The sequence below is a fragment of the Rhopilema esculentum genome, chromosome 4 (genome assembly GCF_057945365.1).
Source record: "Rhopilema esculentum isolate cy_ngs chromosome 4, ASM5794536v1, whole genome shotgun sequence".
NCBI classification, from domain to species: domain Eukaryota; kingdom Metazoa; phylum Cnidaria; class Scyphozoa; order Rhizostomeae; family Rhizostomatidae; genus Rhopilema; species Rhopilema esculentum.
In genome coordinates, this window is record NC_142818.1 from 3,967,944 (window position 1) to 3,993,306 (window position 25,363).

The following is a 25,363-nucleotide window of genomic DNA, read 5'->3' on the forward strand; positions in this document are numbered from 1 at the left end:
AACAAAGCCATGTTGTGACTACAATAACCAGATAATAGTAAGAGTTTTGAGTTTATCAGCCATATTAATGTTGATTAAGATCAACATGCATTTCTTTTCTCTTGCAAACCCGGAGTTGACTCAACTAGATGAAATCTGGCATCTGATTATTCAGTGTCCAGTCTTCTTGTAAAGGCATCAGCTTCTCCCTTGTGCAAAAGGTTATTTAATTATGCAAAGTTTAACATTTTCAAGCAAATTAATACCTAATTATACCTAATTTGATTTCTTAGTTCTCAGTTACTGCTCTTAATTACAATTAAATCAATTATTGTTTTTGTTTTTATAGTTGAGGTAACTGCTGATTATCAATCAAAAGAGATTGAACTGAAACAGGTACTAAATTCATTTTAATTTTTTAATTTATTTTTGTTTAGGGTCAATGCATGGACAAAGCTTTTGTTGTCAGCTTCATTTAAGGTATTCTTACTTTGTAACAATTCATACACTTTATATTTTTATTCTTAGCATGCTATCTTTAATATTCTTAAAAATTAGTGAAGATGCTTAAGTTAAAATTTGCCATTGCATAGAAAAAGGTCCACACACTTTGTTAATAACTTTAGTTCTATTAGCCATTAATCATATTGTACTTAACTTTTCGAAATAAATAATGTTTGAGAAAATTGTCAATCTTATGATTTGGCTAATATTTACTTATTTTCCGATTATTTGTGTAAAATTTTCAATGCCAAAAATTGTCCTAGAACTGTTTTCTTAAATGTGTCCTGAAAATGCCAGAAAAACTGACTCAATAGTTTTTTACTATTTTATTTTAACCGTTTGAAACCTTATGCTTAATCCTATTCGAATAAATATATAGGTCTAGTTTACAATACCTAACCAAGTTTGAGCTTAAAGGTGTTGAGTCATGATGAAAGGAGATGATATACCCAAACATACACCTAAATCCACTGAGTTGTGATTTTCCTGCTGCAATGCTATTGGTTGACCTGGAACTAGTCACATGAACTCACCTTGTACTAATTAGCCAAAAAGTTTCAAACAATAGCAAGTTGTCAAAGACAATGGATGCCAATATCACATGAAACTGCAGCAATCACTCAGAAGCCAATTGTTCCCCTATAGAAAAGTCCTATTTACCATGACTCAATGCCTTCAATTTATCAAGTTAGATCTTCTTGTATTTGTTAAGTTAGATTATTACTTATATCATTGTTATCATATGTTAGTATTCAGTCAAAGTATTATTAATCATCGCTTATCAATAGTTTAAGAGTAATGTGGCAACATGGGGCTTTTTGGTTATAATTCTGTCATGTTTACATTGCATTTGTCATTAATGGGTCCTTTATAATATCTATCAGCCCTAAGGCTTCTTGAATGTTTTTATGAATGATTTTATTTATCTGCAGTTAGGGCGAAATCCTAGTGCAGTTGGATCAACACTTCTTAAGAGAGGAGAGAGGAATTTTCTGGGTCCTGGTGCTGTCTTCTCATTTCTTGACGGAAAGCACAACTTTCGTGTTCAGTTTATAGACACCAATACTCCACTGTTAGAAGAAGGAAATTTAGAGAAGACTTCTTGTGCAAATAAATTTAAATGTACTTTTCAAAACATTAGAAGATCCTTATCCAAAGAAACGCTCGTAAAATCTGACAAAATACCGTCTATATCCTCGAAAACAAAAAAGGGAGCAAGTTGTGACGATCCGGTGCCTGGTTTTCACGCTGTGATGGACTCAAACAAAGAAGAAAATCTCTTGCCAGCATCAGGCTGTCAAAAGAGTGGAGATGCACCACCCTTTGACTCCCCATCTGGAAAGAGAAAGCGTAAAAGAAGTGATGACCCCCATACGGCTGCTTCTGAAACACCAAAAAAATTGAGAAAATCATTAAGTGGAAAACTACTTTCTTGCGTTTCTGCCGAGGATGAGACAGATGTAGACATGGACAACCTGAAGGCTGAGTTTGGTAATGATATTTTGAAAGAACTTAAAAAGGAATTGAGTCGATCGGGTGGCTCACAAGCTATTTCTAACACTCAGAAAATAGATTCTTCAAGCAACATACAGCATGACTTGAATGTTAAAAACATGAAAACTTCTGAACAAGCAGCGACAGAGGTAAAGGAAAACTCATGGAAACTCGAAGAAGGACTAATGGTCTTCTGCGGAAAAGGCGTGAAAGCAAGAGAAAAGGTATTGCTTGAATTTCTATAAAATTTGCTCGAAATATTATCTGCTAACATTTCAAAAAACGTATTACTGGTTGCATCGAACTGTTTGTATTTCTTAGGTGGCATGCTTCGATCTTGATGGTACCCTTATCTGCACAAAATCAGGAAAGGTTTTTCCAACTGGGCCTGACGATTGGAAGTAAGTGAGGCATTATCTTGATTTTTCCGTTTTGGGATAATTCTTTGTTTTCTCAAAATGATTCAGAAAGCTATATTCAAAATCGATTTAAAGGTCCTTCCAGCCTATTTCATTGGCAGAATCACAAATAGATCTTAGCAGAAGAAAGAATGAATGAATATTGAATTTGAAGTTACTATTCGCTCAGTATTCTTCAACTCCTTTCATAAAAATAAACTTGAAAAAGATAATCATGAGCATTGTTCAAATGACTAAAAGTTGTGTTGACACAACTGTAATAGTTCAGTAGAAAAGAAGGATAAATTAATGGAACAAAGTCACCAAACCCTCACAATGACAACTGTTCAAATGGAAGGACCATCTTGAGAGCCCAAACCATTCATTTCATTGCACCAATCAAAATGATCCACACTCGTAAAATTGCGAATGGTCATCAGGGCATGGTTTCGAAAAACAACAACTGGAATATAACAAACAAACAAATAAACAAAAAACATATTATAGGAGAATTGATTATCTACACCAATTTTAAGGCAACTTCGTGGACGAATAAGCTTTGGGAGCCGCAGGTATTAATTATCGATAGAATAACTTGGATCCGTGAAAAAAATTTCTTCACAGACATTCAAATATTTCTTATATGCAACTTCATAAACTGTGTGCAAATTATCATATATACAAATTACCACACACTTTATAATTTTGGGTCTAGCAGTATCAAAGCAGCTAAAGATAACGTGCGCCTTCATCTGGAGCTGATACTACGCCGTTGTTTTTTAGTTTAACAAAAAGCTGTCATTAATGCGCATCTCCCTTCAATCTATTTCTCATTCGTGTTAGATAGAAACAACATATATTTGATTTTTTGAAATTCCCTTGACTCATTATTATCTACAGCTTTCCATTGTCCCAACTAAGATCGTCTAAATTTATAATAACTTTTTTCAGAAATCATTCATAAGAAACTTTGAAATGAAGAAAAACTATCGAAAAAGCTTTAAGTCAGAAAAGTGAAAATTTGTTGATATTATAATTTAACTTTTGAAGAAGCAGTGGAAATGGTAAACTCGGAGCAGATTATGCTATTATTTTGAAAGTGATTAAATTAAAGAAAACCCATCCCCCCCCCCCAAAGCTTTTTCATCTAGAAAACCACGTGGAACGGCACGCAAAAAAGAACCACATGGAACATGACAACCTGTTGCAATTTCTAATGAAAGCAACGAATTCAATGCAGATTCATAGTCGAAAAAGCGTCTTCTACTGCTAATGTACAAGATTTTATATTTATTCGCAACAGACTTTATTTTAAGACACTTTCATCACTGCATAAAACAACTTGAATCTCATTCTTGGGTTCAAAGAGTGTGGCAAAGCAAGAAGTGTTTTGGAAGCTCTATATTTATAAATTACAACAGCGCACTTGCGACCTGGTGGAGAGTATTTGCTAGTAAGTTTTCCATAGTCCAATTATCTGTCTTCCCTCGTGACTCCTCCCAGCCTACATCGCTGAATTAAGCCCTTGTTAGAGATTTAATTGTTCTAGCATTTATAACGGTCAACGCTGGAGAAGGTAACCATTTAACTGAAATACCCCGTCTCTCGATAAACAATTCCCTGTACATTGATTTTAAAATTAACCTCATGAAATGCATAGCCTCGATTGTTGAACTAACTTTGCGACCACGCCCTTCATATTACCTTAAATTCATTCATTCGTTTGAAATCTTTTGCTATTTTTATAGCATATTTTTTACTTTCTATTTATTCCATTTTAGGATGGAATTTATTACTTTTTGAGGCTCCCTACTCCCTAAGGCAATTGGCCCCTTTGCCCCCCTCTCGGCGGCCCTAGGTGTTTGGTTGGTAGAGTCACAAGGTAATACACATAGTATGACTGTGGAGAACCTACTAGCAAATCTATTCTCTATTCATATATATTATGAACTTGTCGCAATAGTAAGGAGCTTTACTAATCGACCAATGAAAGTTTCTTGTTTAGAATGATAGTTATCAAGTATTTTCATAGCATTTAAATTCTGTTCTAGATCCATGATTTAGAAATATTTTGTTTTTAGGTTATTATTTGCCAACGTAAAGAGCAAAATCAAGCAACTTCATGATGCAAGTTATAAGGTAATTTTCACCGAAGTCTTAAAGTTTCTAAAGACAGCAAACAGTGTTTCATATTCTGCTACTTTATGTCCCTTTATTTCGCTGCCATCATCCTATGTTAAACGAATGCCTTTTATCGAGGGAGACGAATGAGTTTTGATAAACAGAATTAGACTTTCGAAATTCCGAGGGGCAATCCCATCGTTCCGAGGGTCTGGGTCTCTGCCACAGGGTTACGGGGAGTCAGGAGGCATGCCCCCCCTTCTGCGCTAAAATCGTTTGAATTAGCTTAAATTTTAATGTTGATCAACCTGAAGATTACAGCAAATATATGGAGTCAAATCCTTCAAGTAAAACAGCTCGAGTATAACTCTTGCCACAACGAGGTAAAGGGGCTCAGTGGTGGGTATGAGGATCATTTATTTACATAGCTGCCCCAAGTTTTGAATCGTTATTACATTCCCTCCTACTTATACCCACCGTGCATCAACATGCTATTAAAAACTGACGGTCTTTTTAAACTTTGAATTCTTGCTAACGGTTACCATCTAAGTAATAAAATTGAGTTGACCTTTCCTTTCCGTGCTTAGATCAAATGAACTTTAAGTCTACTTTTTATTATTGTTGACAGGATTTTTAACACCAAATTACTCCAAATGCTTATTTCACGTGCAAACTTGGAGATGACGCCATGATTAAATCGGATTGAAAAGCGTGGTGTACTATGGCCGTGTCTCTTTTAATATGCGTAGAACAGTTGTTCATAGAAAAAGCTTGCCCACCAGTTGGATCAAATCTTAAAAGGCTTTAGTGATTTGTTACTCATATACTGCCCTGCTGTCTTGCTATAATACTGCTCTGAAATGATGAAATTTTCAACAAAAACACCCCGTCCAGACTTATGCGGATATTTTGGAATCCACAAACTTTTCTTTTTGAGCTAGCGTTAATTGGAGATTTCAAATGATTCAAAAGGAGGCTCAGTTTAAGAATAGGAGTTTACAGCAAAACTTTGCTGTTTCTTATAATTCCTCAAAATATGATTGCCTTTATCGACAGTAGCTATTTGTTGAAACGGTTGTTATCCTGGGTACCAGAGCCACGTTAATTCGAGCGCAGAAATAGAGGACAATCACCGTGATCAATTTTGGAAGGCGCTTTCCTGATTGGTTAAAGGAGAACTGACACGCAAAAATAAGTTGGGCTAAAACGGTAGTTTGTGACAAGCAAATTCCGGGATCGAAAAAAAATTTTAAATCACAGTTACCGTTTTTGAAATACAGGCGTTTTAAGTTGAGAAACGACAATTGTTCCGACAACTTGAGACTCGAGGCTATCCTGTTATCCTGTTAAACTATTAGGTTATCCTGTTAAAATATTCGATTTATTATTATTATTATTATAGGCGAAAATCGTCACGAGTGGGCGATCATCTTTGACGTCACAAGTGACATGTTCTCAGCACGTATTGTGTTTCTCTATAGAAACCTTTAAGAAAATGCTGCGGACAAATGTTTATTTTGTGCTATTTAAAGGAGCTAATTTTGCATTTTTCACACATAATTGACTTTTTCAATGGTTCGGGACTCTGAATCCGAGTTTTATTACACTGATTTCGAAACAAATGGAAAATTTCAGCCGTCTGAGTTTTTGCTACCAACCAGCGCTGCCGCTTGGGCAGACAGTCGTTCCATGGCTCAACAGTGACGATATTATGAACAAAGAACAGACTGGAAGTACAAACTGATATAGAGTTTCTTTTAAAAACTTTGCTATTGCTACAATCTAAATGGGATCAGGTATCGTAAAACTAGAATTTCATTTCAGATTGAGGGGTCTTTGTCCAGACTGCTTTGTCTGTATGGCCTAATTCGCTGAAATGCCTATGATGCCCTAAACGGAACTGCAAGTTATTCACTATCAATATAGCATTCTATGATTGTTTTTCCATGTTTCAAACTCGTTAACTGTATCGTGGTATTAAATAGTAAAGGCGGGTTGAAAGTCTCACTTGTGCGGATTATATGCCATTTTCACCGGGTGTGAAGGTTGAAAAATCTGGATCTACGAAATAGGCTCTTAGCTCTTAGTCACAGAACTTGATTTCTTAGTCGAAGAAAATGATTTTTAGTTGTCATAGGAATATCAACTGGCGCAGTATCTTCTTTTGCAAACAATTTTGACTTGGGTCTTTTTCAAGACTAGGTTATTTCCTAGTATCTCAACCTCTGTTAAAATACGATAATCAAGTTCAGTGAAATTATTATTTAGTCACACTCGCAGCTCCCGTCAACCAAGTTTTTTCTTGAATTCATATTTCTGCACCCAAAGCAGGTTGCAGGATCGCTTTTACCGCCGTCTCCACTGGATTTCGTTTGTCTTTTGGCTATTGCTTCACCCCCCCCCCCCCTCCCCCATGTTGCGATTTCATTAGTAATTATAAAAGTAAAACTTGGAAGAAACGGTATCAGTTTTTCAAACAAAGTCGACTCCTTTTTTCACAAGCTTAGAGGTTCTTTCAATGTTTCAAAGCATGCTGGTTCGAAGATATCATGGCAAAAAAATAAATTTTATGTGGATATTGGCGTCCTAGCAGACATGTAGCTAAGATTTTCTAGCTTTTTTATACTTATAAATGAAATGCCTGACAATTTTTTGTCTTTTCACCGCGGACTATTTTCAATAAAACACGAAACTTCATTTGTACTTTCACCGTTGCGGTGAAAGCCTTTACAACGGCATTGTTAACATGTCACTTGTGACGTCAACCGAGAATTTTAACAACTCCTGGCGATAATCTTGTTTCCGCTTCGGGAAATTCCCGAGTCCTGGCTGTGACGTAATTGACGGATAAAAGTGCAAATATCAGAAAAACGGTGAATCTTAGAAGAAAACTTTTTCCAGATTTGAAGTCAGCGACAAATTTTGCATAGAATAAGCTAAAGTTATTCTTGCGTGTCAGTTCTCCTTTAAAAACCTTAGACACGAGAATGGGTAAGGGTTAGCCTAGAGCTACTTTCTGTTCTTCTCAGGTAAAGGCTCCTTCACTTCTCCGCTCTTATTTTCTATTTCCGTGTTTGAATTATGTGGCTCTGGTAACCAGGATAGAAGAGTATAGAAAAAGAGTAGTATTGTTATTCTAATAATTTTGTCCTCATGACTATTGTTTTTTATTATTATTGCTGACCAGTCTATTGTAAAGTGCTCGATTCCCACTATATATCTTGTGTGTTATTTTGTGTAAAATTTCCTCGAATAGATACTACCATGTATTCCTTGCCTCCTTAAAGCACTAGGCGTTCATACTTTAATTTTTCTGTACGTTTTCTATTCTTTTTATTGATCCTTTCATTTTACTTTTCCTTGCAGATTGTTTTGTTTACAAATCAGGTAAATGATAATGTTTACAGCATAACATTCTATTTCGTAAAGAAGTCAAGAAAAGATGGTTAGGTTTTTGGGGGAAATTGATCCTTTGTCATTTTTTTATCTGTTACACTTATTGGCGGATACAGAATAAGATTTGACGGTCGTATATTAAAGCGACATCCACGAGGTCCTTAGATCTTGCAGTAATTCTGAGGGTGATGGGATTGGGGAAATTTTTCAATATTTAGTCAGCTCTGAAACGTGTTAATTTCATCAAAAATATCTGCTGCTCTACGGTCCCCCCCCCCCCCCCCTCCTGTGCACCTCTTCTGTATAGGAAGTTTGGAATCTTCTGTTCGACACCCTGTATTCGCCCTTGGTTACAGTTTTGTGGACATTAAAAGGAAAAGGCTAGATTTACTCGTATCGATGCCTAATTGTTGAGACTATGAGGTAGATAATATATGGTTTGCTCTATACAGAAAGATGGTCCTCCAAGTGATTTGCCAATAGTACACCCCAGTAAGCGGGGCTTTTCTAAAGCCAAATACAAATTGATCATTTTATTCATCACTTCAGGCGGTAAATTCAAAGTCTGACAGGCATGAATTTAGTTATTTTTATTTCAATTTTTACTTTTAGTTATTTGTATTTCAATTTTTATATGCATGTAATCATAGTTTCTGCTGATAAAAGACAGCTTCGGCTAAAGAAGCCGGTTGCGCAAGAACCTTTAAACTGGAGTCATTGGCAATGACATTTTGTATCTCCAATTGCATTAAACTTTGTAATTCAATTCAAATTGACGTTTTTATCTTGTAGAAAGGCCTTGGAAAATGGAAGGTATCTGTAGATGAGTTCAAGCAAAAAATTATAAAAATACAAGAAGCTTTGGATACTCCATTGCAGGTATCATTTGATTGGAAATAGTTACTCTATAGGCATTCGTGAATGATATAGTATTGATATATACCAGGCAATACTTTGCATTAATCAGAGCATTCGTGAATGATATAGTAATGATATATACCAAGCAATACTTTGCACTAATCAGACCATTGGTGAATGATATAGTATTGATATATACCAAGCAATACTTTGCACTAATCAGAGCATTTGTGAATGATATAGTATTGATATATACATCAAGCAATACTTTGCACTAATCAGAGCATTTGTGAATGATATAGTATTGATATATACCAAGCAATACTTTGCACTAATCAGAGCATTGGTGAATGATATAGTATTGATATATACCAAGCAATACTTTGCACTAATCAGATCACTCGTGAATGATATAGTATTGATATATACCAAGCAGTACTTTGCATTAATCAGAGCATTCGTGAATGATATAGTAATGATATATACCAAGCAATACTTTGCACTAATCAGAGCATTGGTGAATGATATAGTATTGATATATACCAAGCAATACTTTGCACTAATCAGAGCATTGGTGAATGATATAGTATTGATATATACCAAGCAATACTTTGCACTAATCAGAGCATTGGTGAATGATATAGTATTGATATATACCAAGCAATACTTTGCACTAATCAGATCACTCGTGAATGATATAGTATTGATATATACCAAGCAGTACTTTGCATTAATCAGAGCATTCGTGAATGATATAGTAATGATATATACCAAGCAATACTTTGCACTAATCAGAGCATTGGTGAATGATATCGTATTGATATATACCAAGCAATACTTTGCACTAGGCAGAACACTCGTGAATGATATAGTATTGATATATACCAAGCAGTACTTTGCATTAATCAGAGCATTCGTGAATGATATAGTAATGATATATACCAAGCAATACTTTGCACTAATCAGAGCATTGGTGAATGATATCGTATTGATATATACCAAGCAATACTTTGCACTAATCAGATCACTCGTGAATGATATAGTATTGATATATACCAAGCAGTACTTTGCATTAATCAGAGCATTCGTGAATGATATAGTAATGATATATACCAAGCAATACTTTGCACTAGGCAGAACACTCGTGAATGATATAGTATTGATATATACCAAGCAATACTTTGCACTAATCAGAGCATTTGTGAATGATATAGTATTGATATATACCAGGCAATACTTTGCATTAATCAGAGCATTCGTGAATGATATAGTAATGATATATACCAAGCAATACTTTGCACTAATCAGAGCATTCGTGAATGATATAGTATTGATATATACCAAGCAATACTTTGCACTAATCAGAGCATTGGTGAATGATATCGTATTGATATATACCAAGCAATACTTTGCACTAGGCAGAACACTCGTGAATGATATCGTATTGATAGATATCAAGCAATACTTTGCACTAGGCAGAACACTCGTGAATGATATAGTGTTGATATATACATCAAGCAATACTTTGCACTAATCAGAGCATTGGTAAATGATATCGTATTGATATATACCAAGCAATACTTTGCACTAGGCAGAACACTCGTGAATGATATCGTATTGATATATACATCAAGCAATACTTTGCACTAATCAGAGCATTGGTGAATGATATAGTATTGATATATTCATCAAGCAATACTTTGCACTAATCAGAGCATTGGTGAATGATATCGTATTGATAGATATCAAGCAATACTTTGCACTAGGCAGAACACTCGTGAATGATATAGTATTGATATATACCAAGCAATACTTTGCACTAATCAGAGCATTGGTGAATGATATAGTATTGATATATTCATCAAGCAATACTTTGCACTAATCAGAGCATTGGTGAATGATATCGTATTGATAGATATCAAGCAATACTTTGCACTAGGCAGAACACTCGTGAATGATATTGTATTGATATATACCAAGCAATACTTTGCACTAATCAGAGCATTGGTGAATGATATAGTATTGATATACCAAGCAATACTTTGCACTAATCAGAACACTCGTGAATGATATAGTATTGGTATATACATCAAACAATACTTTACACTAATCAGAGACCAGTGATTATTTATTGAAAGAATTTTTTCTATAGAGAAACCTTCTTTTCTATAAAGAATTTTTACTATAGAGAAACCTTTCCAAATGGTGTTTTATTGTGCAAGGCAGATTTATCTAATTTTATCAGCCAGATTTATAAGATTTATCGGCCAGAATAGTTTTTGGTAATTGGAAAAATAGCTAGGATAGTATCCTTTCCCTCCCATGCCGTTTGTGTAACTTAAAGTTTCATAATTTTAAACTACGTGGTGAAAGATTGACGCTTCAGAAATGAACCGTCGGGAGATTTTCATAACCTGAATTTGTTTCTCTCTTCATAGTGCTTTGTGGCAACTGGGGTAGATAAATACAGAAAACCAGTGACAGGAATGTGGCAAGAATTGTGTAGCAAAGTACTTAATTGCTATTGATATTTTTTCTGTGGTTCGATCTTTTTTAAAACATACATGATCTCTTTTAAGCAATCTTTTCGCTAGCTTTTTAAAGAAATAATAGTTATTTAGTCCCTGGCAGAACAATAATGTTCTTCTGTTATATTTTTATAGCGAGCAAATAAGTAAGTTCTTTCAAGATTTGCGTGGTTTTTTTGTTTACAATTACATCTGTTTTATTTTTTTGCCCTCTCGAATTAAATTTCGATTGATTCATTGACCGACCGGTTGAATGATTTGAATGATTTTTTTTTTAATTTTTTTCTTCTCATCAATGATTCAACATTTGGCGCTGTTTATATACCGAAAGGCCGCCGGTTCACACATGTTTAGAACAAAACTTGAAAAACTTGAATCTTACTTTTTTGCCAACTATTTTAACTAATCAATCCGGGATATTGTTTCTACAATTTCTATGTTGGCTGTGTCCACTTGAACTTTTGTTTGCCTATTTCTGGAACCGCGTATGCACAGTATGGCACTTCGAAGTAGTGCAAATGATTTGAATGATTGATTGATTTCATTCAAGTGATGTAACATCATAAGCGACAGCAGCAACAGCAGCAACTGCAGCAACAACACTGACAAGATTCAAAGTTTAAGAATTCAGTAAAATTTAAAAATACAGTTATACTGTACAATTAAATGCAAGATAAAATAATCGAATTTAGGAGGTGCTTCCAAACTAGGAAAACAACAAGGGAAGTAATCTTAGATATTAATTCATTGATTCTTTTTCAGTACAATGACAGTGTAGCGATCGACATCCCGCTTTCCTTCTATGTTGGAGGTATGTATATGATTTAAGGTTTTTTATGACTTATTTCCAGTTCCCCTTCTTTTCATATTATTTATAATTATTATTAGAATATTTCTAATAACCCATTTTTCTATACTAAAATCCATTCAAAGGCGCCTTACAAGTTTTGGTAAACAAAGAAAAATTATGGAACAAGTAGTTACCAATTAGGTATAAAGCTATATGAAATTACAAATATCCATCAAATGCCATTTTAAACTTAGTCAATGCTTCAATTGGATACTTCTATCAACAGAACATATATTGACTCAATTTTTTAAGTCGATTATTCGATGTATATTAATTCCTTTTGGATCTTCAAAATCTGAGGACGTCTTTTAAAAAGAAGGCTTACCTTCAAAACATGCACCGATTATTTTAAGGGTCCTACTGCATACGTACTACTTACTATGATATCCAGTACATTGTAAGGCCAAATCACCTCTTCCATTCTCATTTTTCACATTACTAACAATATTTTTGCAGTTTAGGATAAAATAAGCTTTGGGAAAGCGAAAAATTATGTACCATGCTATTGTGTAGACAGAAGGAGTTCGTTTTTACTTAGGACTCAATTGGTTACATTTTCTTTAGGCAAGCGGCACTGATTGATCAACCTTAACAGTCACGTGTTCGCGTTTCTGATTGGCCTATTTCGATCCACGACTAAGTAAACATACATAGTTCCTAGATAAGAGTTTTTGATGAATATTCTGACGTTTTATACTGTGAAGAATATAAAAAGACATGCTTTACTATGTTGTAAAATTTTTGCCTTTTCCAAAACCATTTTCTAATTACCTTAGTGAGCAGCATGTTATAGAATATTGTCCATGATAGGTAATACTTCTAGTGTGTGATTTTCGTTTGTAGAGAAATGTTTATTTGTAATTTAGATGCAGCTGGGAGACCAGCTGGCTGGGTTAAAGGGAAGAAAAAGGACTTTTCTTGTGCGGATCGTTGTGTAAGTAAACTTGGTTACATAAATCCGTAAGACTTTGGAAAAAAAGCATATGCGCTTTTATGGGACAAAACTGGCCGATTGAAATATACTTTCATCTATATACAAATACCAGATCAGGCAGGATAGACCTCTTTTTCAAAGATTTAAAATTATCATTGGATAGCGCCCTGTGATAATTTGGCGTGCAAATGGACAGGGTGTAAATTGCAGGATTTAACGAAGCTAATAAATTAATATTTTCTCGGTCTACACAAAAAGCTGGTTCATTTTGACGTAGGAAAATTCTTTTTCTTCTATAGATAAAATTTTAGAACTACAGTTTCCATTACTTAGGCAAAAAATGTCAAGATAGAATTATTTAGCAAATAAGAAACACCGCAATTTGCCAAGAATAAACAGCAATAAATGCACATAAATTAGTGAAGGCAAATATTTCGCCCCGGCAAACGGGGCTTCCTCAGAGCAAAAGTTAACGGACTAAAAATGTACGCATTGACAGGATACCTTGAAAACATTGATGCATTGAACTCAAGACAGAAGAGAAACTTGTTCATGTGTTTTATTTTGATTCGTCCAGTATCGTGTCCTTGACAGAGCAAAATTTGTGTGGTTTTGTCATAACGTCAAATAAAATTGTTCAGACATCTTTCAAGGAAGGGTGAAAGCTTTTTCTTTATGTTGCATTTTTACCAATAAGCCAATAGATAGTGATGGAAAAAGCCACATTCTTTACGTTTTCGACCAAATCCCTTCTGTCTTAATGCTTTTGATACTAAGCAGGGACAGAAATAGGCTTTTACTCTATACTATCATGATTATTATCATTTTCCACTTGCTCGATGGTGTCAACGCACGTTGCTCTATTTTATTCCGTTGCCAATGCCATACTCTTAAACACATTTTTCTTAGTGCATCTAATCTGGTACATTCCCCTTGGTTTCTATGTTTGTTTTTTCTGCTATAAATTGTATTTAGGCGAATTTAATTCTGTTTAGTAATCACTGATGAAATTAAAACTGATGAAATTTTTTACAGGGATTTTTTCTCAGGATAATTATTACTTACGTTGTATTTTTGTTGTCTATATTTTAATAATTTTCATCTTAAAACGGCTTTTTAAAATGCAATTCATTTTATTTTGTGCCGCAAAAAAAACTTTCTTTTTATGGAAATTTATTTTAAGAATAGTATTCTTAATATTATATGTAAATAAGTTCTTTTTTGTTGTGTTTTAGTAGATATGAATTTTATCTCCATTGTCTAAATCAAATTTGACACTTACTGATTGATATCCTTTTCAAGTTTGCTGCGAATATTGGACTAAACTTTCATACTCCGGATGAATTCTTTCTTAACTGGAACAAAGCCGCTTTCACTTGGCCTCAGTTCAAACCCGTGAGTAAAAGATTGCATCAAATGTAGCTCCATTATTCATTGTTTGTTATCTTTAAATCTTTCAAGGTCTATTTTCGCAGACTGATCAGGTTTTATCACTGTAGTAATTATTTTTGAGGTCTGCAAATGGCATTTGAGGCTTCTAAATGTATATTTTCTTCGAACTCCTTCTGTCGTTTTGTTAAAGTATCATCTTACCAAAGTTTCAGTGATTAAAACTACATTTTGGCCTAAATATGACCGTTTATATTATAAGCTTGTTTCATAAGTTACCCTATAGCTAAAAAGATAGATAGATTTTTTATTGAAAACAAAGCACAAAATTTACAGGTTCTTCAATAATTTTTCCGCAGAAATTAATCCATTGCCTTGTTGTTTCACAGTTGCCAAATATATTTATATAGTTTTAATATTTCCTGTATACAGAGATTCTGAAGCTTTTTATTTTTATTGAATGTAACAACAGTATTTGAGAAAACGAAGCTCCAGTTAAGTTGAACGATTATTTCAATGCTCAAAGGTTATGTTTACCTCGAATAAGACGAATGGTCATGAGTTTTCGAGCAAACGCCCGTTATCAATTGCTCTTTAATGCTTGAAACCCACATTAAGATAAAATGCTTTAATTGATTTTTGACTCTGCAAGAGAGTTTTATTTCTTAATCCTAATCAACGAATATCTGCACTCAGAGGATCAACGTTTTGGATCTGCTGAATTTTCTCTAAAAGATTTTCAGATTACTTGGTTCTCTGAAAAATATCCAGTAGAGTTTTTATTGTTTTTTTAATATTTTTTGTGCAGAGGACTTTGATGAAAAGTCAACAACTGCTACACCCTGGAAATTCAAATGCTGCATTAGCAAGACAGACGCAAGAGGTTAGTTTCTTAAAAGTCGATGGAACATTGATTTAATTTGTAGAGCAACGAACTGTAGTGCTGAAGTTTTAAAGTATGTGCCCAAATTATTCGCCAGCAGGAAAAGGTACTTTATGTGAACAGATCATTTTATGAGACCAGCATTATGCAGGAAAACAATGATAGCTTGAGCTTTCTCCTGGGTTGCCCTCGTTATGTCCTCATATTTCCTCAGTTTCCATGCAGGGTTATCACGTTTCATCATTAGGAATCTGAATTTGGTGGATTTTGATTTAGTTTTCAAAAGTCCTTTTTAAAGAGCTAAGTACAATTTTAAAGTTAACAATTTCTAAAGCATCGAAATTATCACTTCATTTTTCTCTTCCTTTAATCCTACCATATGAATTTTGTGAATTTGTTGTAAAGTCACCTCACATATTGAGCCAAAAGAAAGGAGATTGAATTTTACTGTCTACGACGAGTGAGGTCATTATGCAGAACATTTTGTTGTTTTTTTAATTTTTCGATAGAAATGTTTCTTTTTTCTGTTTTTCCATTTCCAAGCTCATTAAGGTTAGATTTCTTGGAACAGAATTTAGGTAGAGCACAGTAATGAGTTGAGCCTTGTTCTGGCTTATAATTAGTCTTAAACCTGATTATTACAGTTGTGAAATGAAGATTTTAAAGTTGTGAAATGAAGAAATGAATACAGTTGTGTGCCAGAGCGTCTGTGATAGGCTATGTTGAAGAAAAAATGAAAAAGAGGCCAGTAAATGATTGGTACTAGTGAAGCTCTGGCATGCAGGGTAGAATGAGAGTAGCATAATATGCATGTGATGTTTAGCCTACAAACTATGGATATAGAGAGGTTTTTTACTGTTTTTCTACTGCTTCTGTTTCAAATTCCAAAGCATTTATCCTACGTCCCCATGCATTCACTGTTGCTAAATATGTTTTTCCATGGGTTCATTGTGATAATACTGCTTTATTCAATGCCAAGCTCATTGTCATGATTCAATGTCTTCGTATTTTATTTTTCTAAAATCAGCAGTCTTATGCCAATTCGTCTCTTATTTCATCAGATTGTCCTCATGGTTGGATTTCCTGCATGTAAGTATACTCATTTTTTTATACGTCAATATTTGTCTGAAAGGGTCTTTTATGCTGACGACTGATATAATCTTGATACCACACCTTACTGACTCTCTATTTTTATTGAGTTCAGTGACTGCCTACAAAAAATTTCCGGAAGTTAACAATTTGTAAGCTTTGCATTGTATACTTCCTTAATTATGTCAAGCAAAATCTGGGGTTTAGTTAAAGTCTTTTCTTGCTTGAAAGGCTTATGAGAATATTTTAAAAAATGAAGCATTTTGTCACCCTTAGCTTTAAATACCCACTGTTTTAGGTTTGACACAGAGGATAAGAACGTTGGTACATAAAGTACAATAACTTGATTGAATGACGTAATACACCTCGCTAAGACAGTGAAGCGACCCCATTCACGCCTGTAGCTAAGAAATCAGTCACCAGTTACTTTATAAATGATAAAACTGCAAAGTGACTTTTAGCGTGAATTTATGTAGACAGTGTTTTTGCTGAAGAGAAATCCATTTCAAGAAATTTCTGGCAATTGAAGAACTTATGTTTGATTGTCGAAAACAGCGCTGAAAAACCTTCCTGAATCCAACTAACTTTTGAAGCAAAGAAATTGTTTTTCTTTCCCTCGCCTGTTTATAACGACCAAGTTAAATGAAAAATTTTTACAATGAGATGGAAAAAGACTAAAGTCAATTTTCAGAACAATGCTTGGTATTTATCACTTCTAATTGTGTTTTGAATATAAGTCGATTCTTTTCGTCATATTTTCTCATAAGGAATCGCTACAGCTGATGATAAGCATTTTCACCTTTGCCGATCTGTTGCTTTCTCCTAACCCTGATCTTTCCCTATCCAGCAGAAGCAACCATCACTTGTGATCAACATCGACATAATCCTTTTGTTAATCAATTCATTTATAAATCTCATTCCACAGTTGCCTGATGATGGCATTAAGCGTAAAACTCGGAGTAGCAACTTAGAACCGTCCTCTTCTATAGATCAAATAGCGGGTACAGTTCTGCCTAAGCTGCATCGAACGGTTTATGACAGTAACTCTCATGACTCTGATTTCAGCGTATAACTTGTATTTATCATTTGTGCTTTAGGTGGCAAATCGTCTTTTGCCAAGAAATACTTCGTGTCGAAGGGATATTCTCATATCAGTCGGGTGAGTTCGAATTCCTGCAAAGTATATTAGTCATCATACAGCAGTCTTGTTTAATGAATTCCAATAACAACTTAGCACTATGATAGGGCGAGGTGCTAAGTTGCAGGAGTGCTCGAATTGAATTGATCGGTTGAAATAGCCTAACAAATAGCAAGTTATTTTATAGAAAGAAAATCTGTGGAAAAGACGTGAGACGTAGCTCACTAAAATATTGTCATGTAGACATCTAGTACGCATATTTTGGAGGAATCGTGTGAGGATGGCTCAGTGGTTAAAGTCATGGACGTCAGTCAGGTCGTGGGTTTGAGTCTCTGGCATGATCAGAGTTAGAAGTGTCATCAACTTTATGTTATTCAAGGTTTAAGAATCACGAGGTGTTTTCACGTAGTGTTATATATTCGATAGGAAAGAAGAGGACTCTACACTTCAAAGGCATTGAGTCATGGTAAATAGGCCTTCTCTATAAGGGGTCATTTGGTTTCGGCGTGATCGTTGCTGTTTCACGTGATATTGGCATCCGTTGTTGACAACTTGCTATTGATGGAAACTGTTTTGTTAATCAGTACGAGGTGAGTTCATGTGACCAGATTAAGGTCAACCAATAGCATTGCAGCACGAAAATCACGACTCAGTGGATTTAGGTATGTTTGGGTATACCCAATCCATTTTATCATGACTCAATGCCTTTAAGCATAGCTTATCAGTGTCCTGAGAACACTTTAAGCTCGGTAGTAATGAATACAAGTAAAACCGTAAATATTCTTGATTTTCGATTCTCGTGTCATATCTCATTGTGACAAAATCAATGTTGCTTTTTGTTTTAATAGCAAGCATTCTGTTGAGATTTCTAGTTCTGATTTCTAATACCTCCCTTATAATTTTTGACACTGCAGACTTTCCAATACCATATGCATTGGTTATATTCCTGTAGTGGTCTTCGTCAGAAGTTTGGAACAAAAAACAACCACTTGAACATCGCAATTATCGGTTTTACACAAGTTGCCTGTAAACTTTCTCTTCAACCCTATCCAGTGGTGGGGCTGCGATGGCCCTCCTGGTGTGGGCAGTCCTCTCTCACTCTTCAGGTCCTTTGCACTTTGTGATGAAGCTGCGATGGATCCCCTGTGTAACTAGTTAAAAGAGAGGGACAGTGCGGGTGAATGACTCGGCCTTGGGTGTTGGCTTGAAAGCACGACCCGATAGCTCAGCGGTAGAGGTCGGTTATTTTCCCGCACTTTCTACTAACAATTTAAAGTCTTACACAGACGGTGTTGAGATTCTATAGCCCTCTCCCCCCAATTCAATGTTGATATTCTTGCCTCTAAAATACATCAGGTCCAGCTTTCAATATGGGGGGAGAGGTGTAGGGTTGATTATAGATGCACGTCATCGGGCCTACGTCATCGGGCATACGTTTAGGGGTTTTGTTCAAAAGTTCTATCCAAGGTTGTAAAATGCTGCTTTTGGAGATATGGGCATAGTTCGAATGACACTTCTTTGAACATCGTTTGTTTGATCAGGTTACGACTTTGTTTAGGTTTGGTGTCAAGTTACTCAATTTTCGAGTATGTTAGCGGCAATGCGAAATCAAAATTGGATTCATTCAGCTACATTTTCGTACGATAGCAAAGTGATAGGAACCGGGCGCCTTGATTTCAATAATTAGCTTGAAGGTTTCATAAAATAAAATGTCGAATAACGATTCCCAGGAAGGCCAAGACAAGCAAAATAATTGGATACGTGATGAATATAGCTGCGCTAACTAAAATGCATATCAAAAATTCTTGTAATCAATTATGCGTCTACATCTGTTAGTGCTGTCAATTTGGTGTAAATTTTGAAAGTCCGTGAAGATTGAGCTTCAAATTTTACTCGCTGGCCTGTTCCCTCTTCAGTAATGCTATAAACAGCTGAGCCTCAGAGTGGTATTTTCAGCAAAGGCCTTAGTGGATAGTCTATATTGATGGTCTTTGTTTCAAACATACCAACATCATTCCAATTTGTTGTAGCCCAGTAGTACCTCTTTTTTAATTGTTGGATTTATTAGTAACATTGCCATGTTGATTCACGTGAAAATTAGTCGAGAATATGGTCGTAAATCCAGACTGATAATTATGCATATTGCTGTTATCAACATTACATTTAAAGCTTTTTTGATCAACTACGTTGTGTGCCTCTGCAACATCAGAAACTCTAGCGTTTCATTATTTCTTTTAATAAACTTTTTGAAATGTTGCTTTAGACAACTACAACTTGGAGACAACATTGCACTTGCTTATGATAGATACCTTTGCACTCTGAAGCCATCCCAATATCGGCAGCAAACAGGACTATAATCACAATGGCGATTGATTTTGATCAGTACTATCCTCTCTATCGCAGTGGGTGTGTGTAGTGGATTGTCTACTGCCTTTTTCAAAACTGCTTTGGTCGAATCAGTTATTGTAACAACGATCTCTCGTTTCTTTACAAATGTGGCTCTTTGTCCAGATTATCATCTACATTAACTATCAAAAGGGACAAATCAATTATGAGGCTAGCACTTGGGGTAAAAACGAGTTTTGAGTTTTTGAGTCTGAGACGAACATAAAACTTTGTGGATTGAAGTTTAATGCAGAAATGTGTAAAAATGGCGAAATCGTGAGAGTTGGTAGGTCTGTATTTTTCTTAAAATCGCCAGTTCAAACTTAACCACCCCAATCTTACACACTTAATTACCTCCATCAATACTAAAAGACCACTGCACGATAGATATATTAGGGAATATGGAACTATTAATGTGGTATTTGAAATAAAAAAAAATTCAAAGGTAGCTGTAACATATTTTAATGAAATGAAAAACCATTGCATGAATAATATCACACTCTCTGAGCCCTACTTAAAAACTGCAATTGCAAGCAATTTTTATTCATTTCAATCATGTTTTTTTAAACCAGAAACAGTGGCTGTTTAAGGAAGGCCAGGGGGGCACAGCCCAGCCTCTGAGCCAAGGGGCCCCACAACTAATATGTACAGGTCCTGCGTCTCTAAAATCACAGCTGGCCAGAACAGTTTGTATTTTTGTGCTGCCTTTTGTTAAATACAACCATTTTTATGTAAATGCCTCAAAATGTTCTTATGAACCTAAAAGTCTCTTATTTTTACAAAAATGTTCATTGGTTCATGCGTGTTCACAAAATTTTTGTTTCTTTTGTTGAAGGACACACTAGGTACTTGGCAAAAATGTGTCACAAATTGCCGTTCTGTGATTTCCCAGGGGAAGAGTGCTATTGTTGACAATACAAATCCAGACAAAGTCAGCAGAAAAAGGTATAATGCTTTTCATTCATGTGTTTTTTCTTTTAATCAGCCTTTATGATGAGCTAGACTGGGAATTGCTAAACTGGGATCAGACATCTTGTTTTTTTCTTCATTAGATTATCAACGCGCCTGTGCTAGGTCTTAAATTGTTTTTGCAATCTCACTAGGACACATACAATGCTGAGCCTGCTTTGGGTATATTCAAAAAAAAATTATCATCCCTTTCCAACTCTGAAATTGTGCTTCATGTCAAGAATGAAATTTTATACACAATGAGTGATTTATTGGTTGAATGACTCTGCTATTGAAAATCTATTTATATGTATCAAGTGCTATTTTTCCCAAATCTTTGGCCATAAGAATAATTTGCTGTTCTTTTTTGTTTCCAGGTTTCAAAATTTGTTGATTAGAAAATATTGGTTGTAATGGCTGGGTTGTAGAATAACTTTTTGTTTAGCAAAGCTTTATAAAAAGTACCAAAGTTTCTGACCAATTATACAATACTTTTTTAAAAGATATATCTCTATTGCTGCTGAAAAAAGAGTTCCAATAAGATGTTTCCAGTTTACAACATCAATGGAGCATGCTGTTCACAATAACAAGGTAACTTTACCTTCACTTTAAGATTGTTTTTTTAGCTTAATTACAAATAACTCAGTGATGCCACAGTTGTTGAAGTATATTGAGACCTAGATTAGGATGTCAGAAGAAGGGCTCATCCTCCTTACTAACTCCAAAAGTTGCAAATTTTTATCTAAGTCAGTTTTAAGAAATTTTTTGTGATGACCTGTTCTTTCTTTTCCTTGCAATAAACCCCTAATTTAGGCTACAAAGATTTAATGACAAGCAAAGATGTACAAGACATTATTTCATAAACGTGTATCAAACATCACATTACTTTGATCTAGTCTTAAGCTCATTTATCAATATTACTGGAATTTCTGTCTACAGCTCTAAATCAAATATTTTATAAAATTGCTAAGAAAAACTTATTTGTACATACTTTAACTGTGGTCTAAAAGTTATTGGAGGTCTGAAACTTACCTGATTATCTGGACAAAATTTGACAAAACATAAGCTGCAAATTACAGTTTTGTTCTCAATGCAGTGTAATCAAAGTTAGAAAACATTTTGTATTGCATACATAATTATTTAATAGAAGTTTGCTAATAGAACTTTTGTACAAACATTAAGCTAAGGTTACCAAATATTTTCTTGAAGTCATTCAAATTGTTTTTTTCATGATAATACTGGGTCTAACAAATGGTTTTGAACAAACCAATGTTCCATTGACAAGACTGTTTGGTCTCATGGCTTCATAAATCACATGTGAAAAGCACATGATCGATATAACTGCACTTAATGTCAGTGTGAAAAGGATCCAAATTCTTTTCTTTTTCCACACTCTCATGACTGCCATATTGAAATAGTATGACTCAATTTTCAAAGAAAGCACATTAAAGAAAACCTCAATGGCCATGGCAGCTGCTATTCGTTTGGTAGCTGTTTTGCATAGAAAGTTTAAGTCACTTCTAATGCCATTCTGATCAGCACCATATAGGTATTGTAGCACTGCCATTGTAGCGCAGCTAATTATAATCATGGCAGGTTCAGTTATCATATTGATAAGCGTCAGGTCTGACATTAGTCTGTTCCTTCGTGGTGTCATGAACTCTGTCATGCTTTGAATCTTGCCATTTAAAAACTTGTGTAAAAGGAAATCTAAGTAAGGAACTGTTGCTCGTTCCAATGTGCAAAGAATTCCAAATATGATAGAGAGAAATGCATAGCCAACGATTTCATCAACTTGAACTTGGAGAGTCCTATACAGCAGAGAAATACCTGTATACATTGCTGTGAGAAGGTAAATTGAGGTGCCTGGATGGTTCACTTTGCCTAATGATTCAACTGTTTTTCTCACAATCATTTTGGGAATGACTATCAAGATTGGAACAAAGCTAGCAAATGCAATTTTTTCAATCTCACCCATATTCTTGAATGCTGGATTTATCCACAGCATGAAAACAATGGCCACTGGTAAACCTATGACAAACTGAGCCATAAGCTGCAATACAACCAACCATTGATTTCCATGTGTTATTATGTTCATTAAGGCAGTAGAAATCTTCAGAGAGTTGAAAGTAGCAATAATTGTGAAAATTCCATATGATGGAAAGCTTTTCCAAAATACATCCTCTCCATAAAACATTCCATAAAGAAGTTTATACATGCCAGTTAGAAGACCAGCAAGGATGTTCCAGCTGATAATATTACTATCTTTTATAAGAGACCATTTAAATATTAGCAGCAGGGTTATCAGATGCCAGAACTGTATTGTAACTGAAGATATCATATCAGATACTATGCGTATTTTAATGATGTAAACAGGAATATGGACGTTGGCAAAATTTAGACCTGAGCAAAGGTCCGACAAGTTTACGTCTAAAAAAACCACCAATGTAAGCAACAGGCCAATGAGGATGCCAGACACGACAGTTGTTTCAAAGACGCATCTCAAGCTATGCAGAAATGAGATCCAGTGGGAGGGTCTACCTGTTTTCCAAGTAAACCGGCCAAGTCTGTCAAATCTCTCGTAATTTGAAGAATCCAGAAGGACAACTGGCTCATACTCACGATAAATTAGATCTTCGATGTTGTATGTTTCAAAGTCTTCTAACTGGTCAATCGATGACATGCTGCCCTCAAGTTGCCGCCTCCGCTCATCTTCTTCTTGCTGTTCAGGACTTCTTACTTCCTCCTCATCTGGTATATCCACAAAATCTCTTTTCAATCTCCTCGCAGACATCTTTGCAGTCCAACGTCTTTACAGAATCGATGGTAAAACGATACTTTTGTGTCTTCCGGTAGTCACAAACTAGCAGCCAGACACATAAATGGAACCAGAAGACTGCATAAACCAGCACCACCAGTCAGGAATGGAAATTGCAACGGGACCAGACCATAGAAGCTATCAATAAAAGACCGTGCGCATTTTCAATGAAACTGGAAACCGCGTACCATTCAGCACCAGATTCATCCCCAGATTCATCCCCAGATTCATCCCCAGATTCGAAAACTTGCTTGTACTGCTCGAAATGTATCGAAATGACAATGATTAGCAAGAAAATATGTTTTTTCCAGAGTTTCCTTTCTATTTCCACTCGATAAAAATTTTTTCTTGCTAAATTTATTCTTGATGTTTTTAGCGGGCCTAGGCATGCGTATTTTCCATCCCCAGATTCATCCCCAGATTCGCGTTTTGTATAATATGGGTCTAAAAACAGCATGAGATGTGTCAAAATGGCAATAATTCGAGAGAATATGTAGCAATATGCGGTTCTCCGTCAATTTCTACTAGATAAATGTCACTTTTCTACCACTTTGTTTCCAATGTTGCTTGTTGGCCTAGGCAGTACTTTTCATCCCCAGATTCGCGGCCACAGGGATACCAAACGACCACAGGGATACCGTTGCCAATATTTTACCATCCCCAGATAGGTATATCCCCAGATTCGCGTTTTGTAAAATATGGGTCTAAAAACAGCATGAGATGTGTCAAAATGACAATAATTTGAGAGAATGTGTAGCAATATTACGATTGAAAATATATACGATAATAATGTTTGATTTAATTCTTTTTTTAAATATTAATGGTATCCGTTTATCAGTTTTGTATATAATTCCCAGTTTTGTTACGTTTTGTATATAATTATAATAGATACATTAGTACAAACAATTTTTAATTATAATAGATACATTAGTACAAGCAGTTTCAATCGTAATATTGCTACACATTCTCTCAAATTATTGTCATTTTGACACATCTCATGCTGTTTCTAGACCCATATTTTACAAAATGCGAATCTGGGGATATACCTATCTGGGGATGGTAAAATATTGGCAACGGTATCCCTGTGGCCGCGAATCTGGGGATGAAAAGTACTGCCTAGGCCAACAAGCAACATTGGAAACAAAGTGGTAGAAAAGTGACATTTATCTAGTAGAAATTGACGGAGAACCGCATATTGCTACATATTCTCGCGAATTATTGTCATTTTGACACATCTCATGCTGTTTTTAGACCCATATTATACAAAACGCGAATCTGGGGATGAATCTGGGGATGGAAAATACGCATGCCTAGGCCCGCTAAAAACATCAAGAATAAATTGGCAAGAAAAAAATTTTATCGAGTGGAAATAGGAAGGAAACTCTGGAAATAACATATTTTCTTGCTAATCATTGTCATTTCGATACATTTCGAGCAGTACAAGCAAGTTTTCGAATCTGGGGATGAATCTTGGGATGAATCTGGGGATGAATCTGGTGCTGAATGGTACGCGGTAAACTGGAAGTATGAAAATGAAAAGAACTATTTACAAGAATGTCCCGGAAACCAGCAAACCTGCTGATTTCAAGGAACCTGACTCCGGTTTTGGTGGTTCTTCCGTTTCGCCTCCATTTCATTTATCCTCCACAGT

At 35.2% G+C, this 25,363-nt stretch overlaps 2 protein-coding genes across 3 annotated transcripts in view; one reads left to right on the forward strand and one right to left on the reverse strand.

The window, feature by feature from the left end:
* The window catches only part of LOC135691017 (uncharacterized protein F21D5.5), a 99,554-nt gene that overhangs the window by 70,498 nt on the left and 3,693 nt on the right, over positions 1–25,363 (forward strand). For both annotated transcript variants that reach the window (XM_089113996.1, XM_089114000.1), the window contains exons 15-23: positions 11,189–11,260; positions 12,041–12,089; positions 12,995–13,062; positions 14,365–14,457; positions 15,260–15,334; positions 16,396–16,423; positions 17,521–17,582; positions 20,782–20,891; positions 21,398–21,485. In XM_089113996.1, the coding sequence (XP_088970122.1) occupies positions 11,189–11,260; positions 12,041–12,089; positions 12,995–13,062; positions 14,365–14,457; positions 15,260–15,334; positions 16,396–16,423; positions 17,521–17,582; positions 20,782–20,891; positions 21,398–21,485 (645 nt within the window). The remainder of the gene's footprint in view (positions 1–11,188; positions 11,261–12,040; positions 12,090–12,994; positions 13,063–14,364; positions 14,458–15,259; positions 15,335–16,395; positions 16,424–17,520; positions 17,583–20,781; positions 20,892–21,397; positions 21,486–25,363) is intronic.
* LOC148960315 (uncharacterized) lies at positions 20,694–24,336 on the reverse strand. The gene has a single exon (XM_089114020.1). The coding sequence runs from the start codon at positions 23,686–23,688 to the stop codon at positions 22,108–22,110; it is 1,581 nt and encodes a 526-aa protein (XP_088970146.1). The 5' UTR covers positions 23,689–24,336; the 3' UTR covers positions 20,694–22,107.

Bases quoted from the DNA above. Each gene is read 5' to 3' on its own strand.
- LOC148960315 (XM_089114020.1), bottom strand. From the start codon at position 23,688: ATGTCTGCGAGGAGATTGAAAAGAGATTTTGTGGATATACCAGATGAG.